The sequence below is a fragment of the Metopolophium dirhodum genome, chromosome 8 (genome assembly GCF_019925205.1).
Source record: "Metopolophium dirhodum isolate CAU chromosome 8, ASM1992520v1, whole genome shotgun sequence".
Lineage (NCBI taxonomy): Eukaryota > Metazoa > Arthropoda > Insecta > Hemiptera > Aphididae > Metopolophium > Metopolophium dirhodum.
In genome coordinates this window covers 17,043,367-17,062,268 of record NC_083567.1, presented here as the reverse complement: position 1 = coordinate 17,062,268, position 18,902 = coordinate 17,043,367, and the positions used below count along the sequence as shown (strand labels likewise).

Genomic DNA, 18,902 nt, shown 5'->3' with positions numbered 1-18,902 from the left:
ATCATACTGTATATATATTCAGCGTACCTACTACTTAACGAGTGCGAAGACCATATGACGATATTAAATATTAAATAAATATTTATATACAGAGCGTGCTCACCCACATTTATTCATTTCACAATGGATTTATTCAAATTCTGATTTTTAGAATTTTTAAATATATAATATTTTAAAGATTATAATATTTTCGAATTCTTGAGATTTTTGTAGTACTAAAGCAGGTTGAGTGTCCTGCGGTGATACAAACTTCTGTTTTCCAAATGAAAACCAATAATAAAAGGAAAAAACGGGGGTGAGCATTCTTGGTGAATTGCCCCGTATTTTAAAGACAGGCATACAATATTTTTATACAAATAGATATAGTAGACACCTATAATAATATAATTCGAGAAAGCCCATTGTATGCTGTTATCACGCGTTGTATAACAACGGCGACTGCACGAGACTACACGACGACAAATGGAAGAAAAACATGATCGTCGTGGTCGGTGTGTGTCTGTGTGAGTGAGTGCAACAAGTGTGTGTGTGCCGTATACGCGATAAATGCCGCAGCCGCCGTTCCGTGTTGGCGGTCGCGCGCGAAATCAATTTCCTCGCTGGCATCCAAAGAACATAGCTGGACATATTCCCACGGTGTGTGTAGTGCTTGTAAGTGCGTATATTGCAAATTATGTATTATAATATGTGTACATGGTAATTGACGTGTATAATGTATAATTTACTAGAAAATAATTTTTGTTTTCGCTAGGCACTACTCGTTTTTCCAGGTAAAATATGATGTTGTGTTTTTAAAAGTATAAACAACTTTAAGTAGGTGTATTATAGTTGCATATACACAATAATGTTACGAATACGACTATATTTTTAAAACACAAAGTCGAATTTTGTAACAAAGTAAATGTTTCAGGTTTTAAGTCTGGTCCAGACCGATGCAACATATTTTACACTTCTAGTCCACATGATCTACGTGGCATTCAAATATATTATGAATACACTTTTTTTTTGAAGCGGCAGCACTTTTAATATATTGATATTTAATACACTATACTGAGTATTACATTTTAAACTTGTGAGCGGGATACATACATGAATTATGTCTTGTAAGTTAAAAGCAATGATTGCACACTGTACAGAAGATTCAAATTGCAAGGTACTATCATATTATATATTTTGTTCATCTATCAATATTTTTAGTCTGTTGAAAATTAAAATAAAATGAAATCATTATAAACAATATGATCTCTATTGATTAGGGTATAAAATCTAAAAACACGTGTAGTCCATAGTGGCCGTAGGTAAGACAATTTGAACTTTTTTTAAATTTAAAATAACACATAGTAAAATATTTATATTTGTTTAGAAAAGCGAGAGATTATATTACTCAGAAAAAAACATCCTGTACACCTATACTGCACATATTATATATACCTAGCAAAAACGAATATCGTCATGGGCCGTTAATATACAGAAGTCTCGCCCACGCGTGTTTCTCAGACCGATAATATGTATGGACAACGACCACACGACAAAAAAACTAGTGAATTTTTTCATACGTTGACCGTATGTGATTGCCCGTAAGTGGGCAACGACGATATTTCTCCTGATAAAATATATACTGGTATATTTCAGATGCTCATAAATTACTATAATACATTATAATTGAACGATATAAAACCCGAGACAATACGAACAGAATAACATATTGTTATAAATCCTTCCCAAGACATCTGTAGAGTCCATATAATTATATATATAACTAATATAATATTATGTAATAAAAAAAGGTAAAACATCGAAGCAAAATAACGAAATCAGTTTTTAGACTATTCATTTCTACAATCATCCGAAAACCGGTAATTAAAAACGAATTTCTGTGCTATATTTACGCATCATATATTGCATAGTAACAAAAACATGGGACCTAGGTAGAAACAAAGATTATCTGATCTCGAAAATTCATAAATCTAAATTTAATTGCCATGTTTTACTGCCAATTATTGAAATAATTTAATATTATAAATAATTATTATTTCCTATATATTTTCAATAATACTAACAAAAATGTTCACACTTTTCGATTTCGCATTACATGAGTAATGAGGATTTTCACTTATAATATAGTATTGATTTAAGTTTTTTCGTGTACAGCGTAAATTTATGAAGTCCACGAAAATCACGACGTAGTGTCACGTAGTTTTATATTTTGTAGTTATGTGGAAATGAAAGGGGTCAGAACTTTTTTTTATGATCAGTCAGCAATCAGCATTAAAGAGATCGATGAATTTAAAGACATATCGTAAAGAGAAATTGAGACTACCAAACAGGGTTAGATAGATGTCTTTATAACATCAACACAAAAGACATAGCATTGATAAACACAAAAGGTTTCATTGGTTTGAATTAAGAAACTATTATTTATCGTAATGGATAGAATGTCGACAATAGTGTATTGCAATAAAATTAATATATAAATATCAATATGTTATGACTGATTAAGTATTGTAATGTGTTTTTATTATTGTTGTGCTACTGAGTATACAAAGAAAATATTTATTATGGTCACGATACAATAATATAATAATATTATGCACTGTACAGATATATTTCAAAAGTCATTAATAGGTACATCCTAGACAAAATAACTTTAAGTAAATTTTAAATACATTCAGTATTTTTATGTTACCATATGAAAAAATAACTTTTAATTAGGATATTAGTTATTCTATGAGGTATGAAGTACTTATATTTTACAATAATTATTTTAACTAATTATTTATGATTGAAATGTTAAAAATTAACTTAATGGTAAGTACATTTTAAGTTTTAATAATGATTTGAAAATTATAATATTGTACTTCCGAGCTTACATAATCGTAGAAAAACACTTCAAAAACAAAGAACAGAACTTGGCAACATTAAGTTTTGTGAACCCTTATATTAACACAACTGACTACCCAAACGTCTTTGTTAAAATCGTTTTACTTAAGGGTTATTTAACTTCCAATTAATTTTATTATAATATGTAATAATAAATTACCTACTAATTGTACAGTTACATGGCGTGTTCCAACACCGAACTCAAATAAATCAACAATATTATAAAATCCTCAACATCTTAACTCCTATATACCAAATATATTAATAATATATGGCACACTATTTGTTATTTACGTTTTACATGCAGATATTTGCTTATGGTATATGCTAACACGCACTTTACCTACTTATAATTTGATTAATTGTAAAGATAAGTGTAATATTTACAATAGACTAAATTTTCACAAAAATATTTAAAAGCGATTGACAATAAGTTTTAAATCAAACCATTTATTATTTATTATTAACAGTATAATTAACCATTCTATTTATCTGTAATTAAAAAGTATCATGATCTTATGGTTAAGAATAATAATAATAAAATGCGTTTTGAAATACGCACTCCCTGCAAACGGAATGTTTGAGAGGAGAGTGATGAACATATCAATATAGATTCAATTTGTTTGATGCTGAGGAATTCGAATATTGCATAGTGAACCCTTTTGAAGTCTTATACCGTTCAAAAATATCTTAAATAATTTATTGACATAGTTTCGTGTAACTGTAGAACCTCTGGTTTTACCAAATTCCTAAGTTTAACATGGAGACTCAAGAAAGTATAGCGTTATTTTGCCATCACGTGGTTGAATTAAAAATACCGTTTTCCTCTCGAGTTTTAAAATCATTAACCGCCGTGTGATAACAACAACAAACATAGCTTGTGTTACACGGTTTTTGAAACCGTTACACAGAAAGTATTATTTTCCTTCTTTTTTTAAAAGATTAAATTGGGTTTTCTTATCTGTGTACAGTCGTTTGGAGGTTCTCTACTTTTGTAGACGCCAGCAAAACGAGATTTAAACGTTCCATTTGGTCGACGGCGCGTAAAATCGGTCCGAATTGACAAAGAGCACATATACGGAAGAAAGCTTTTTTAATGGCCACTAGATTTATACTTTTCCCTATATGTAGAGAAAAAAAACAAAAAGAGTTATACGTGCACGTCACCCTCCACCAACGGTCGTCCAATTCTTATATAGAAGGAAATGTATTTGAGAAATAAAAATCTTCGAACCCTACATTATTATATTATAGTCAATTTTTATAAATACAATAATCAATAATGACAAAAAAAATGTATAAAACTTCCTGCAAATAAATTACCAAATAAAACATCGCTGATTTCGAGATTAAAATGTATGAAATAATACGAGAAAATTTAAATAAATATATTTTATTAGGTATTTCTATACCTACATATTGAAACTTTGAACAAACGTCAAAGACTTTTATAGCTTAAAAATGTTCAAGTAATATGCATTACAATGAAATATAATTTATTGATTACCTAATAAATTATGTAATTATTATTGTGCCTATTTAAAGTGCAGAAACAATAATTGAAACGTTAAATGTAATATATTACTTAACAAATTTACTTTTACTAAAACCTAAAGAAATATCTAAAGTAATCAATCGTTTAAAAAAGAATTGTATTACAAATAATAAGTATGTATGTAGTAAGTATATATATTTTATATATATTGTATAAAACACGGTAGGTACTAAACAATTCTCAGACGTATAATTTTAAACGTATTAGAAATACAAAAGGCCTGTAGGTACTTTTTATTATTTTTCCCCACTAACAGTCGATATATTTATTGTTTCCAAAAAAGTGCTGCTCCCTTTTCTTAAATTGGATTGGCCAACCAGCCTGTATAAAGTACATACCTCGCGCGGGAAAAAACGACCTAGGGTGTTTAGAGCCCAAATAGCTTTACCCCCTATTTTATTTTACCCCGAAAGTCCGAAAAAAATAAGTAATTTATATTATTAAAGACGAAGGGATTCGAACGACTTACGATTGTATTTCTCTTAGCCTTTATTTTCGCAAGCTGTGATATAGAAGTTAGCCTTTGATGATTGATGTTTTTCGGGCAAATCCTATACCGGATGTTTAAAGAAATTCCAGAGTCGGTTACGATATACCTTCTGTAGGGTAATGTCTTAGGAGAGGGGAAAGAGCGGTGTTTACCGGCTTATACCGCGGTTCGTTGGTTTCCTGTTAGGATGCGATAAATTGTAGAACGCGAGACTCGACTCTTAAAAACGGGATTGCTTTTGAAACGTAAATCAAAATACACGTTATCCGCATACAAGGGTGAGGGAAAGCCACCTGGATACTATTCTTATCGAAAAAATATATATTTCATTTAAAATTTTCCATATTATAGAAAAAGAATCAATAAAGTGAGAAAAAGTTATTGTTGCATAATGTTATAATTATTTGTATATGGACCAATATTGATCAGTTTATAAGTTATAACACAATACTAATATCATTCCTAGAATTATTTCTTTAAAAATATTATGTTGTTGAAAGTAATTTAATATAATATAAAAAACATCGTAACAGGGCAAAAAAAACAACTAAAAATTATAAGAAAATTAGAAATAAAACAATATATACATATTATACAAGTTTTATAGTATAATATAATCAAGCAAACACGATATGTATAACGAATATGTAAAGAAGCAACATAAATGGTAGAGTTGCCGAAAATAAAATATTAACAGTCTAGAACTCGGAGATAGGTGCACACTTAATGTCAAACAAAATATAATATAATATGTAAATACAATTTTAAAATATTTTTTTCCCAATATAATAAATGAGTTTTATAATTTTTTTTATAGTTTTAACATTTTATCGAAAAATAATCCAGTTTACAGGATTATTGTTGGAAAGCTACCCTATCTGTGCGATATACACTTTACTACCTCCCTAAAGTATTATTATTATAGTATGTATTTATAATGCAATCCCGTGTTTTGCATAATGTAATTTATAGCCAAGCCGAGTATTGCTGTTAATCGAAACGCCAGGTTAATTTGAATTCGCCGATTATATAATATATAGACTCCCGAACCTTTTACAAATTCACATAGGTATACATCACTTGTGTAGTGTATATCAGCTATATAAATTCAGTAAACTCTCGTTATGTAGAAACTCGAGGGGAACAGAAAAAAGTAGTTTGCGATATCAAACATTTCGATGTGTCGAGTTTTATTGCGATCATATGGTAATTATTTTAAGGGAATTTCAATTGAGATCGAGATTACGTAAAATTCGAGATATCGTTGTTTCACTGTTCAACATGATAATATAGAATCTACTGTGTAAAATATTTAATTTGTTTATTCGTACAACTCAATAATAATGCAACAAGACACCGAAAATTCAGCTTCTAAAACGATAATAGTTATCACGTATACGTAAACTATGGTGATGTGGATGTTTAATATGTGTCTATACGTATATAGGTGAATACCTGTACAGAAGACTCTGAGCATTTTTTTTTTTGTTAGAAAATTGAGTTGACCAACAGGCGTAACGTCCAATTAAAGCCAAACACTCTTGGCCGATACTTGAACCGTAACACAAAGGTCTCAGATGGTTAAATAAGATTTCACAAGAACTTCCCCTATATATTGAAGTTCTTTATGCGCCCCCTGGGACGACTTCACTCTTGGCAACTCGTCCACGCGATCAACATTTATCATTTTCGGACGCGAAACAATTTTCCATATGAAATTAATCCAAATTCTGTTACGTTTATTTTTTAATCGAAAATACAAAAATGTTTTGTGTACGATAAGTCAATCCATGATTATGTTTGCGTAAACACTATTTTTGTTTGATCTAAAAGATTACTCGTTTACCGACAACAGTACGCGCACAACAAACAAGGGTGGTATCTCCTCCTTTATTTCGTCATACTCTTTTGAGTGGACGTTTTTTTGACATTGTTCTCGCTACCTCTTTGTTTCGGACAAACGAAATGCAGCACTTTTCAAAATTAAAAGGGGGAAGTTGTGTGGAAAGCGACGGACCGTTGTCACTCTAACTCTTCACATGAAACATAAACCAGACCCAAGAGGGATTGTCATTAGCTTAAATATATAACATATATTATACACATTAGGTATATATATATAGTACATCATCCACACAAGCGCTATATAATATACAGGGTGCATCTCATGTAATTTTATGAGTTATATATTTTGTATTGCAATCTCAAATTTTTTAAGTACGCAGTTGTTAGTAATAGCAAAATAAACATTATTTTTTAATATTTATATCATATATTATATCATGTTTTTATAAATAATTCTAGAAACGCTTTTTTAAAAAAAAAAATTCATAGTAATCAATGACAACTCATTTTATTAAATATATTAATTTAAGTTTATTGAACTAAATTATAGGTTCAGTTAAAATATTTATAATAATAATACATAATATATTTAATTTTCTATATCTTAGCGATTATTCAATCTTGGTTTAATAAAATATAGAATGGACTATACTACCATTACGTTCAATTCTACGACTATAACTTTTAATTCATAATAGCTGGTTAAAAACATATTTAATTAACCTATGGCTTCATTGCACTTGGAGTCGATGTGAGGATGTCATACAATAATAGTATACACTATAATAATACTATATAAATCAACAAACGTTTAAATGATTGAACACCAATATTTTATGATATTTGATTGTTGTTCTTGCCTTGGTTAGGTTAAGTTAAACGTCACCTGTCGCACCATGTTCACATGTCATCGCGGTTATTAAGTTTTTTTTTAGAGGGGGCATAATAGTCCTCAAGGGTTTTCTTCTCGTCTAATTCTAACCTTTCGAAGAGTGTCCGCCATGCGTTTTCTGATCACTACCGCTCAAGTGTTAATTTTTATATTTTATAAATTATTATTTACTATTGTACGTTCAAATCAAAAATAACCATCATTATATTTTACTGACTATTTTAAAAGTGCCGTATTGAATATTTGTTATTCACAGCAAAGCGATTTAAATCCAAACGACCGCGAGTTGATTATTTCGAAACAAAATCAATATAAGTACACGAAGTTAAATCGACAGCATTGATTATTATTTCACTTTGAGATTTATAATACTCATATATCGCATTAGGTCTATCGCACATTTTTATTTTACTATTTATTGTTAACGACAGCATATTATATCGTTAATCAGATCTGTTTATAACTATTGATATAAATCGTAATAAACATTTTTACTTTGAATAGTTATTTTCATAACTATCATCTTGACAATATTAGTTTAATTGCATTTTTTCGTCATAACTATTACTATTAACTATTTAATGTAGATTGTAGGTAGAAGGTACCTACATTATGTAAATTCTGTACCGTCAAGAGTAATTTATATTTTTATTTTACCAATTAATGTTATATGTCTTGTACATTTTACACGCAAGTCCAGGGATATATGGTGTTAACTGTCAAGACATATTATATAATATGAAAGATGGCCGAGATTTGAAAAAATCGTATATTCGCATGTTTATTATATTAGTTATTAATATTAAAAAACATAATAACTATTTTTCCCCGCAATGTAAATAAAATACACTATAATATGTAAACTGTATATTATATCAAGTTCATCCCTCCTCCCCTCTAGAAATCAGTCAAGGGACGCCACTGCGAAGTCGGTCATTGTAAATAGATACAATAAATAAGTTTTTTCCTTCGTTATCGAATCTCTGAGTAATCGAAATTTGAATTGCCAAAAAAGTTGTATACTCTAGAGAAGCTTATATATTTATCTTTGAAACTTAAAATATAAATCATCCACCGTTGACAGTTGTGACACAGCTGAATCTAAGTTGTCTTCAGATGTTTTGTAAAATATATATGTTATAATATGTCTCTTGAGATTATTTTAACTTTCATTTTTTCAACTATTTTTTCTTAAATAATTGTTTTTTTCTTATTCACTACTATAGGTAGGTACTCCATAATAAAATATACAAAATATGTGGCAGGTATTCGATTCTAAACAAAGGTAGATAACGGCCACTAATATGAGCGTAGGTATAAAGTAAATGTTGTAATATGGTACCTACAAAAAAAAATTAAAAAATTCTCCATTACATACATTTACTATTTACATTATTTAAAAAATACAGCATTCTATTATCAATAACTAATCAAGATATATAAAGGGTAATGCAGTTTTCTATATACTACTATTATGTTTGTTGACTAACCGAAAAATAAATACTATTAAGAATTCGTAGATGCATAATGCATATTATATGACGTAGGATGAAATTTAAACAAAAAAAATGTTTTACTTCAACCCGCAGGTACCTTTAATATAATATGCGCATGTTACAAAAAAGTACTCGAGAATAATAAAAAATCATTTTGCAAAAATAAAATGAAATAGCTACCTACGATAGGTAAGTATTGGCTTTTGAATCACATTACCTTATATCTATGTATGTATATTATATTTACTTATAAATAATGTATATATGTACTTTGTATATTATAATATATACATTTATACATGCATGTGTGTATAAGTACTGATTTATATACTAAAATATTCAAACTTAGAAATGCTCTCCGATCTCGGGTAAAATATAAACAGATTTCGTACGGAGCTGCAATACACCATTTACACCGCGCATGGACAAAAGTCTTGTTTTGAATCGTGAGTCGTCTCGACAAAGCCCATAATAATAACGTATCAAGTCTAATTCGACCCCCTTTTTGTACCCGTTTAATATATAGGTACCTATATTATGTACTAACCATGATAGTGAGGGGACACGACGTTAGAGGGAGGGGGGCCGAAGAATTCAATATCACCCGTCCGTTTGCGGAGAGCACATTCAAAAGACTGCACGGATTGTTATCCAGTTGGTCGCCATGCCAACGCGGGGGTGACCCCTCATTTGCCTAACTGACCACGTCCCTCGGTATAAAGAATATTGTACGCATTTTGCAAAATCGGAGACGAACTATAACTGATATTATATTGTGTTGTACTCACCCGAGCTAATTGTTTTTGAAGCTTGGAGTTTAGCGTCCTCTCCCTCTGCGTGATTCGCCGTTCCGCGACCAACTCAGATTCCAGCTGCACGATTTTCGCTTCCATATACTCCTATAAGACAAATCAGTAAATTATTCGTTAATCAATTTGTTAATGTTTGGTAAATTTATAATGATAATAAAACTATTGATTATGAAAGAGTATAATATATTATATAAATATGATTTATGATTATTTTCAGTATAATACAGGTAATACGAATAAAATATTATAATATAAGGAAGAGTTAACTATAATATAATATGATTAATATGTAAAATTAGTATGTCACCAGTTCAATGATCATTGATCAAGGACGGAGTAGGCTATATGAATACAAGTAATAAATACTTATCAAGTTTATGATAGTAAAACTAGCTACTATTAATAAAATCATTCAATTTTAATCAAATAATAAAAAGGAAATTCGAATTAAAATCCTCAATGAAATAATTATTTATATAAATTATATTACGTATAGGTATTTATTTTTAAAACCGCAAACTATATAAGCTATAAATTATAAGGTATTACAATGTTGATCCATTGGTTGGATAGCAACAATTTAATTAAAAGTAAAATAAAATTTTGTGAAACTAAAAATAATGTATTGTACACCTAAATGTCTTAAAGACTTGTGTTGAATAAGAAAAACTCTGAACAATAATGTTTTTAATAATATTATTAATTATTAATGATTAATAAGAATATTATTTACTATAGTTTGAAATACTTAACGGGTTCCATTAAAACTGGATGTAGTAACATGACATTATTAAATAGTGCCAACTACCTACGATGGTTGACTGATAAAAAGTTGTTTGATATATAACAAAAAAAAATCCAGGTGACACCTAGAGTTTATTATTACCAGCGAGTACCTACGAAGGGAAGAAAGTATTGAAGCAAATACATTCTTGCGCCATTTTGAGAGGAATGAGTTAGGGCTATAGCCAATGAACCGTAGTATCCATCGAATTTGTAAAAAGGGGACATTATTGTTGTCGGAGTAAACGAGAAACGACAATAAAGCTAGTACGTCAAAGAAGTGCCTCCCGCGACAATTCAATACACGTTATAGTAACACTATTGAATTAAAGAATAAAACACTAAATATTACACGGCACCGCTATTTCGTATGATATTATATAATAGCTTGTAAATATTATACTCTAGTCATTAATTAACCTTATGTATTCAATACGGCTGTATGAAAAATATAAGTTATAATAAATAATTTTTAGTTAGTAGTCTTATATAATAAAACGGCAAGAGGATAAAAAATCTGTAGGTAGATACTCCAAATTTTTTCGAGATCTGCAGAAAGTAAAAACTATACAGTCAAAACTTCGTTATATAATAATAAACGAATAACATATTAATTTATTAATCGAATACTTTGAATGTGTGTGTCGATTAGTGTCGTCGGTGACTGCCGCCCGACGGTTCACCGTAAGATCAGCTGTATAGATCAATATTTATACACGTATGTCCCTATATGGACCTCCAAAAGGGGCAATAATAGGTACCTGCTGCAGTCTTGCGATAAAACCCAAACCGCAATCAGTCTTATTAAGGCCATCGTCGATAAATCTTCGAACCTCTGTGTGTTTCTGTTTTATTACGAAGTGGGACGAAGCGGAAACTGTGTAGGCGAAAATAGTGTATGAAAGAAGGTATGCAATGTAAAATTACGGAATAAGAGGAAAAAAACAGAGGTTTTGGCCACAATAATTGGACGAATTGAAACGTAGACAAACGATTGCTTTGTACGAGAACTGAAAAATGGAGTGGACGCGAGGAAGGCATGCAGCAGTAGTGAAATGTTGGGTTCCATCAATAACGTCGAAAGTGACAGCGACAAGCTTATTAGTAGAAGCCAGGAAAAAAATGTATCGTGATACATTAAAACTTGATCAACATTTTGTCGAGAACACTTGTTACGAATTTTTACAGTATAAATGAAGACGGCGAGTTGAAAAATATGAAAAGAAATTGTGTTGATAAACAAGTAATTAATTACCTACATAAATATCAGATTTTTTTGGGTTCGAAATTCTATCCGTAAAATATATTGTACTTTAGTTTCTCAAGTTTATTTTTCTGTATCGATCAATATAAGTTTACATTTATTTAAATAGGTGGTATTAAAATTCCAAAAAAAGTCACTAAAAACCTATACGATACAGTCCTCTCGTCACCTAACTACAGGCCGGCAAACTCTGCAAGCTCGGAAATATCCTCATGGGAGGTTGCAGTTGTGTCCAGCAAGATTAATCGACCCAGGCCTACTGGTCGTCAATCACCGGGAAAATAGGAAACTAGAAACTATATAAAAACAAAAAACAGGACAATCTTTCAGCTGATACCAAATGTCTGAAAACCGCAGTGGTAGGTACACCGTACAATATAACGATGTTAAGACGCAATACAAGTATAGGTATTATATTATATGTGTAAAGTAATAATTGTTCTAAATAATAAAAATAAAAAATTATAACTACAACAATACTCAGATATAGTAGTTAAACAGTAATAATATTTCAGTACAATCTTTGATCAAATGATACGTCGTTTAGTAACTGTAATCACGTACGTGATTTTTAAGCCAAGTATAAACGAAAAATAACGCACTTAAGTCTGATTAAAATAATTTTACGAATGTGAAAAACAAATAGTTGCGTAATATTCTGTTTAACGTGCCAAGAAGAAATGCCAAGATTGCTGGTAAATATAGATAATTATAATTGCACAGGATATTTTTAACATAAATTATATTGTATTTACCTCATATTATGTATTGATTATCTTATCAAAGTATTTCATAATGAATTTATTTCATATTAAATTATCTGCAAGTCGTGGTGTCACGGATTTGTAGTCCGTGAAAAAAATTTTTCATTTACTTGAAATAATATCAACTCGGTTTTATACCTAACATATCATGTGTCTCCGTATAGATTGTAATGGTTTCGCTGGTCATCGTGGAGTTAAAAATGTATTGTAACTGTCATGTTATACGTGATTGCATACTATTCATTTTATTTAAAACATGAGCACATACGGTTTAAGACCTACCGGCTACCATATTATGTTTGTAGGCAGGAACTGCTCAATATTAATTAGTCACGGCGAAATATTATGTCTAAATAACAAATGAATTGATTATAAATTATAATATTATTATTGTCTTGATTGTTTTTCTGACGAGCATATACACTCATAGCTGATTTTAACATATTTTATAATATTCATGTATTATATTATAATATAATATACTTGGATCTATTTTTGTTTAGATTTGTATGCGCTAAGTGTACATACACGCTTTTGAACAAAACGGAAACGAACAGAACCAGCTAGCATTGGCCGGATATTACATTGATGATGTTAAAAAAAATCTCATTCAAACGTCGTCTTCCGTAATAATAATCATAATAATAATAAAAAAAATATGCACATCATATATCATCTAAATAATAATAATAATAATAATAATATGCAGTGCAACAACAGCACAACGACAACTACACACGCGAGACGACATGACCGTCATCGTTCCGTAAAACGTGCGTGATATTGTGTCGTCGTCGTCGTTGTCTTTCCGTCACGGTAATAATAATATTCTTATTATTATGTGTCACACTTTTATTATAATAAATAATAATACACCGTAATAATTTACACGTGTTAGAGAAAAATATAAAATCGGAAACGCGTACAACTATAACTATGTATTTCCGAACGAGAAAATTCGATACAATAACATATCATAATATTAATAATAATATACGACGTCGTCGTCGTCACCAAACATTCCAAACATACGAAAAATGTCGTTTACACGTCGACGAGACAAATAATTATTATTATAGAACTCACCGGAGCGGATCCTTTCCAACAACACCAAAAATAACGACCTAACCCTTTGATGTTTCCAGCTACTGTGCAGTGCGATTTCAGCTGTTGCCGTACTGCAGCTTTTTCCCTTGTAAATTTAAGACGTGCTCGGGAAATTGAAAAACTCACTCGACCGTATTTCACTTTAGTTATACATATTATATTATGTTTATGAATTCGACTACAATATTATATAATATGCACTCACTGCATTTTGTTATATTGTTCAATGCAACGCATATCGTGCGCGGGGAGGAAACCGTGTCATAAAATATTTGATAATTTACTTTTTTCAAAGGAAATGCGTTTAAGGAGGCGTGGACAGCGGTATATAGTATATTATTATACGTTATACGATACCACCCTGCGCAGTATTCCCAATAGAAATAATAATAATATAATAAATATTAAAATAACGTGGATCGTGAACACTTAATTCGTTAAAATTACATAAGCGTATACATTATACAGGTGCATTGACTCGTCATCATGAACTATGTCGGCCATCCGGAATAATGTAGGCAATAATATATATTATATTATGACTTATTAGTTATTACAGCAGGTCGAACAAACAGAGTAGGTATTACAATAATTAACAACAGCGTTAGTAAACACGAAGGAGAATATTTTTATCGTAAAACATTATATATATATATATATATATGTAATATTATATAGATGATATTATTAAATATTTGGACAGGAAATGAAAAATAATGTTACCATTTGGTGTACCTATATTTACACTACGAAACATTTTTCATTTCGTAGGTTTGAAAATGTGTACAGTTGTTATATATTATTTTCATTTTCTATCTATTCATTATAATAATAATATTTATGTTATAAAATGATGTAAATAGTAAAAATAATATTCACGTATACATAGAGGTGGACAGTTTTGATAGAATTCAAAAGCGTTTTCGACGTATATGTACACGTCAAGTACTGAGAATTCAGGAGGGTTTGAGGGATCGATCACTCAATAAAGTAGCCCGTGACCTCATTGACATTATCTTCCATTGAGTAAACTGTATATATAGCTGAATGAAAAATCATGTTGACTTTGTTCGCAGACTTTCAATAATATAATGTCCAGAATTTCCAATCATCCAATCACTCGCATTATACGTATATACCTTCTTTCAATTCGACACGTGACCCTTTAAGCTTTTCTATATACCCCCCACGGATAATAATATACTAATAATATTCTAATGTGTCGTACTGTCGAATAAGCGAATGTAGTAAATTGCATTATTCAGTTTTTACGAAATTTTTTATAAAGATTCCGGTGCGCGAAACGTTAAAAAACAAAAATTCATAAAATATCGTAGGTTCTATTACCTATACTATTATACAGACAAGTATAGATAACTCGAAAGACGACTCGAATCTCAAGGGAATTAAAAATAGATTTGACTTATGTATTTTTTGAGTTATTATACACTACCTCAAACACAACTTAAAACACTTTAATATGGAGCAAGAAAACAATTCAAGACTCTACTGTTTATACCTCGTGTTATATTAAAATAAAATAAATTACATATTATAATATATATAATATATGTATATATATTATTGTATTTTATACCGTCAATTTTTAAAAACACAGAAATAATGGCAGTGGCAGTGCGCTGCAGCCGAGGGTGGTCGAGAGAGGGAGAGAGTGGTGGACATAAAGCTCGCGGGGACTTTACACCGGAGGGGTTGGCTTAATGTAAATAGGCACATCGTCAGGTGCATTAGGAAAGGATTAATGGTCCCGAACGTTGTTATTTGTACGCGTATACTGAATATAAGATAAAGCCGCCTCCGGGGTCCTGCATAGGTTGGCGGGAGGCGACGGTGTTGTTTGATTAGTGTCCTGACGAGTGATCGTGGGCTGGAGGAGCATACGCATAACACGCCGAGCCGAAAGTGGTGGCTGTGATGGTGGCTGGGTGGTGGCCAGGTGGGTGGGATGGAGTAGAAGACTATATTATAATGATAATTTAAAAAAAAAACATATCCAATGTTCCAATGTTTGTGTTACCATCATAACATTATAACATTACACCGTGAATATTACCACTACTCGGGTATATATAGTATAGTAAGAATACTGAATATTATATACTTATGTTGTGGAAAGAAAATAAAAACGAGTGCTCGTCTATATAATATTATATTTATTGATTAAATTACATTCGATTATATTTACAAGTCTGTAGTACCAAAGTTTCAAGAATGATTGCAAAGCGCCTAGTCTTAAAAATCCTAACTTATGAATTTTGAAGTTGAGAATAAGATAGTTTAGTCAAGAGTGTGAAACTTCACACACATATAGATTTACAATGTTTGATTGTCTTAACGATGAGGATATTAAATTGGGTTTCGAATAATCCTTCAAATGATTTCTTAGGGAATAACATTTTATATGGACCAACTTTTTATTCATATAATATTAATTTTTAAAAAAACCATACAATATTACAATATATTATAGCCTAAAGATAGTTTTAGAGTTTTAGATATTCTACGGAGTACAGTTGGTATAATGAAGTAATTATTTAGACCAGAGATATTTTAACTATCTATCTGTTATTTGATTAGGTACTGCCATATCAAGTTAAACAAAAATATGTATAATACATGCACTACATATATACAAATTTCAATAGGTAGCTAGTTCATACTTCATAGTATAATGATTATACAGTATATGACAAGCATTGAAGCATTGCAATGAATAATACCGTCCAAAATGAAGTATGATTTTTCGTTTATTTAAAACCATAACACATATTCAATACTTAAGTACGTAATCTAAATTTTATCCCTATATCGCACATAAGTGCACTTACCTATCTGGATAAATTTTTTTTTAAAAATTGTATTATGCTGTATGCATCAAAACTGCGCACTTACATCGGAGATTAAGTGATTATAACTACCTCTTTTATACATTGCATATATATATTTTACAAAGTGCAGTAAGTACATATAATATACGTTAGTGATTTGAAAATTCTGAAAGCTCTGCGCTTAAATCTGATTTATTAATACTGAAAAACGTTTACGATATACCACTCGGAACTTAAGAAAATGTACTTAGATGCGTAATTAAACAGAAGGAATACATAATCTTTGCGAATTCTGATAGAATTATTAATAAATATTTACTCGAACTTCCATTCCACGCGATGGACGTTTTATAATTTAAAAACAAATTAAAAACCCTCTCAATATTTAAATGTGGTACAGTTATATTGTTTTTTTTAATCTCAAAACGTATCCGGAAGTTTTTCATTGAATAAATGTAATAATAAGTCAGGAAAAATTAATTTCGAAAAACGACATTTCATATAATATCTCTCTCTTATAATAATAAAGTATGACGGTGGTTTATCGAAACTGTATAATAATAATAATATCCAAGAATAATATATTTTCTACGGGTATACTGTGTAGTTTGAAGGGTCTGTGTTTCGGCTCGACCAGGTGGAAATATTACCACAGACTCGAACTTCAGTCGTCGTGCAGTAGGTATTAGGGAAAAAAAAAAGGAAAACCGAAACACCGCGGCGTGAATCCGTCATTGTCGTCTGTCTGCCACGGTTGTGTTGCAGCAGGAGGGTGAAAACCCGATTTATTAAAACGTCCAAAACTTTCGTTGGGCCGGTTAAAAAGGAAAGGGAGAGAGAAAAAAAATATATTATATTATTATTTAGTCCTTAACTCATTTAAGCCCCCGAGGCGTAATTAAAACCGGAAAAGATACTATACCGATCTATACTTATGTAATATATATGTATATGACACGCGATCCTTTAGCAGAGAAGTTGTATTATTATTGCTAGTTGTCTTTTGTTATATATATTTCAAATTAAATTTCTCCCGAGTTATATTCTGTGCGAGTGTACGTTTACGTATAGTATATTATATATATATGTGTGTGAGTAGGTATTTAAGAAGCTTACGAAAATCGATTAATACAACGGCGAATGAGTCACATCTTTATAATATAATAATAATAATATTTTGACGATAGACTCGCGCGTGCAGTAGTTATACAATATAGGTACGCGATATCTTGATTATTAAATAAATACAACAATCCTCGACTATCTCGCAGTGCTGTATCACATTCAGTACAGAAATAATATTACTGGCGGTGTTATTGTATAGTATGAAATACTCTATTATTCTACTTATTATTAATTTACTATAGACAGATTAGTAGTACGAGTGCAGGCGTTCGACAAACACTGCGAAATCATAATATCATTATTAATCATTATTATCGCATCCATCATAACACCGACTCATCAAAACAGTTATGAAACATTGAAATGTGAAATATTATGAAATTACGTTAATTCTCGTTTCTTGTAATCCTATATTATAATTTATAATAGGTATGTGCCATGTGTGTATGTATTTAAGTAGCTTACGAAAAATCGATTAATACAGCGGAAAATGCGTCTCATCTTTATAATATCACCAGCTGATCTCGTATTCCCGTGCACTTCGTTGCCCGGTAAAAGTGCCAACTCTATATGATTCAAACTTTGTTCGATCCATTATTTAATATTCGGTGTGTTGTGTTCAAAACTTAAAAATGTTCATCGATCATCTTGTATCTCAAAATACTTGTGAAAGCACCACTTTAAAATGCGAACTTTGGGAGATGCTTTCTTAGTACACACTCACATGGTGAAAATTGCAGGCCTCAAGCTATCATTTTTAGGCTCTACGTCAATCAGTCACTGAGTCAGGCAGGACACGTTCGATTATATTATACTAAATTATAGCCATCCCGCCTGGCGTTGCCCGTGAGACACACTTGTGAATATGCGAAGAGTATATTTACAGGTAGGCAGACCCCGCGAGGTGTGAATGTAATTACGAATGTTTTATATTAACACGTTGTTTATGATGTGCACGTGTAGGTTCTCGGGACAACGGTCGAAAAATTAGCGTTTGGAATACAAATTTACTAAGTTATAATATAGTCGTTAAGTTTTCT

General features: G+C 30.6%; 1 protein-coding gene across 1 annotated transcript in view; it reads right to left on the bottom strand.

The window, feature by feature from the left end:
- LOC132950025 (pneumococcal serine-rich repeat protein-like) overlaps positions 1–18,902 on the bottom strand; it is a 244,146-nt gene that overhangs the window by 139,777 nt on the left and 85,467 nt on the right. Inside the window, exon 4 of the mRNA XM_061021206.1 lies at positions 9,947–10,057. Coding sequence (XP_060877189.1) covers positions 9,947–10,057 — 111 coding nt within the window. The remainder of the gene's footprint in view (positions 1–9,946; positions 10,058–18,902) is intronic.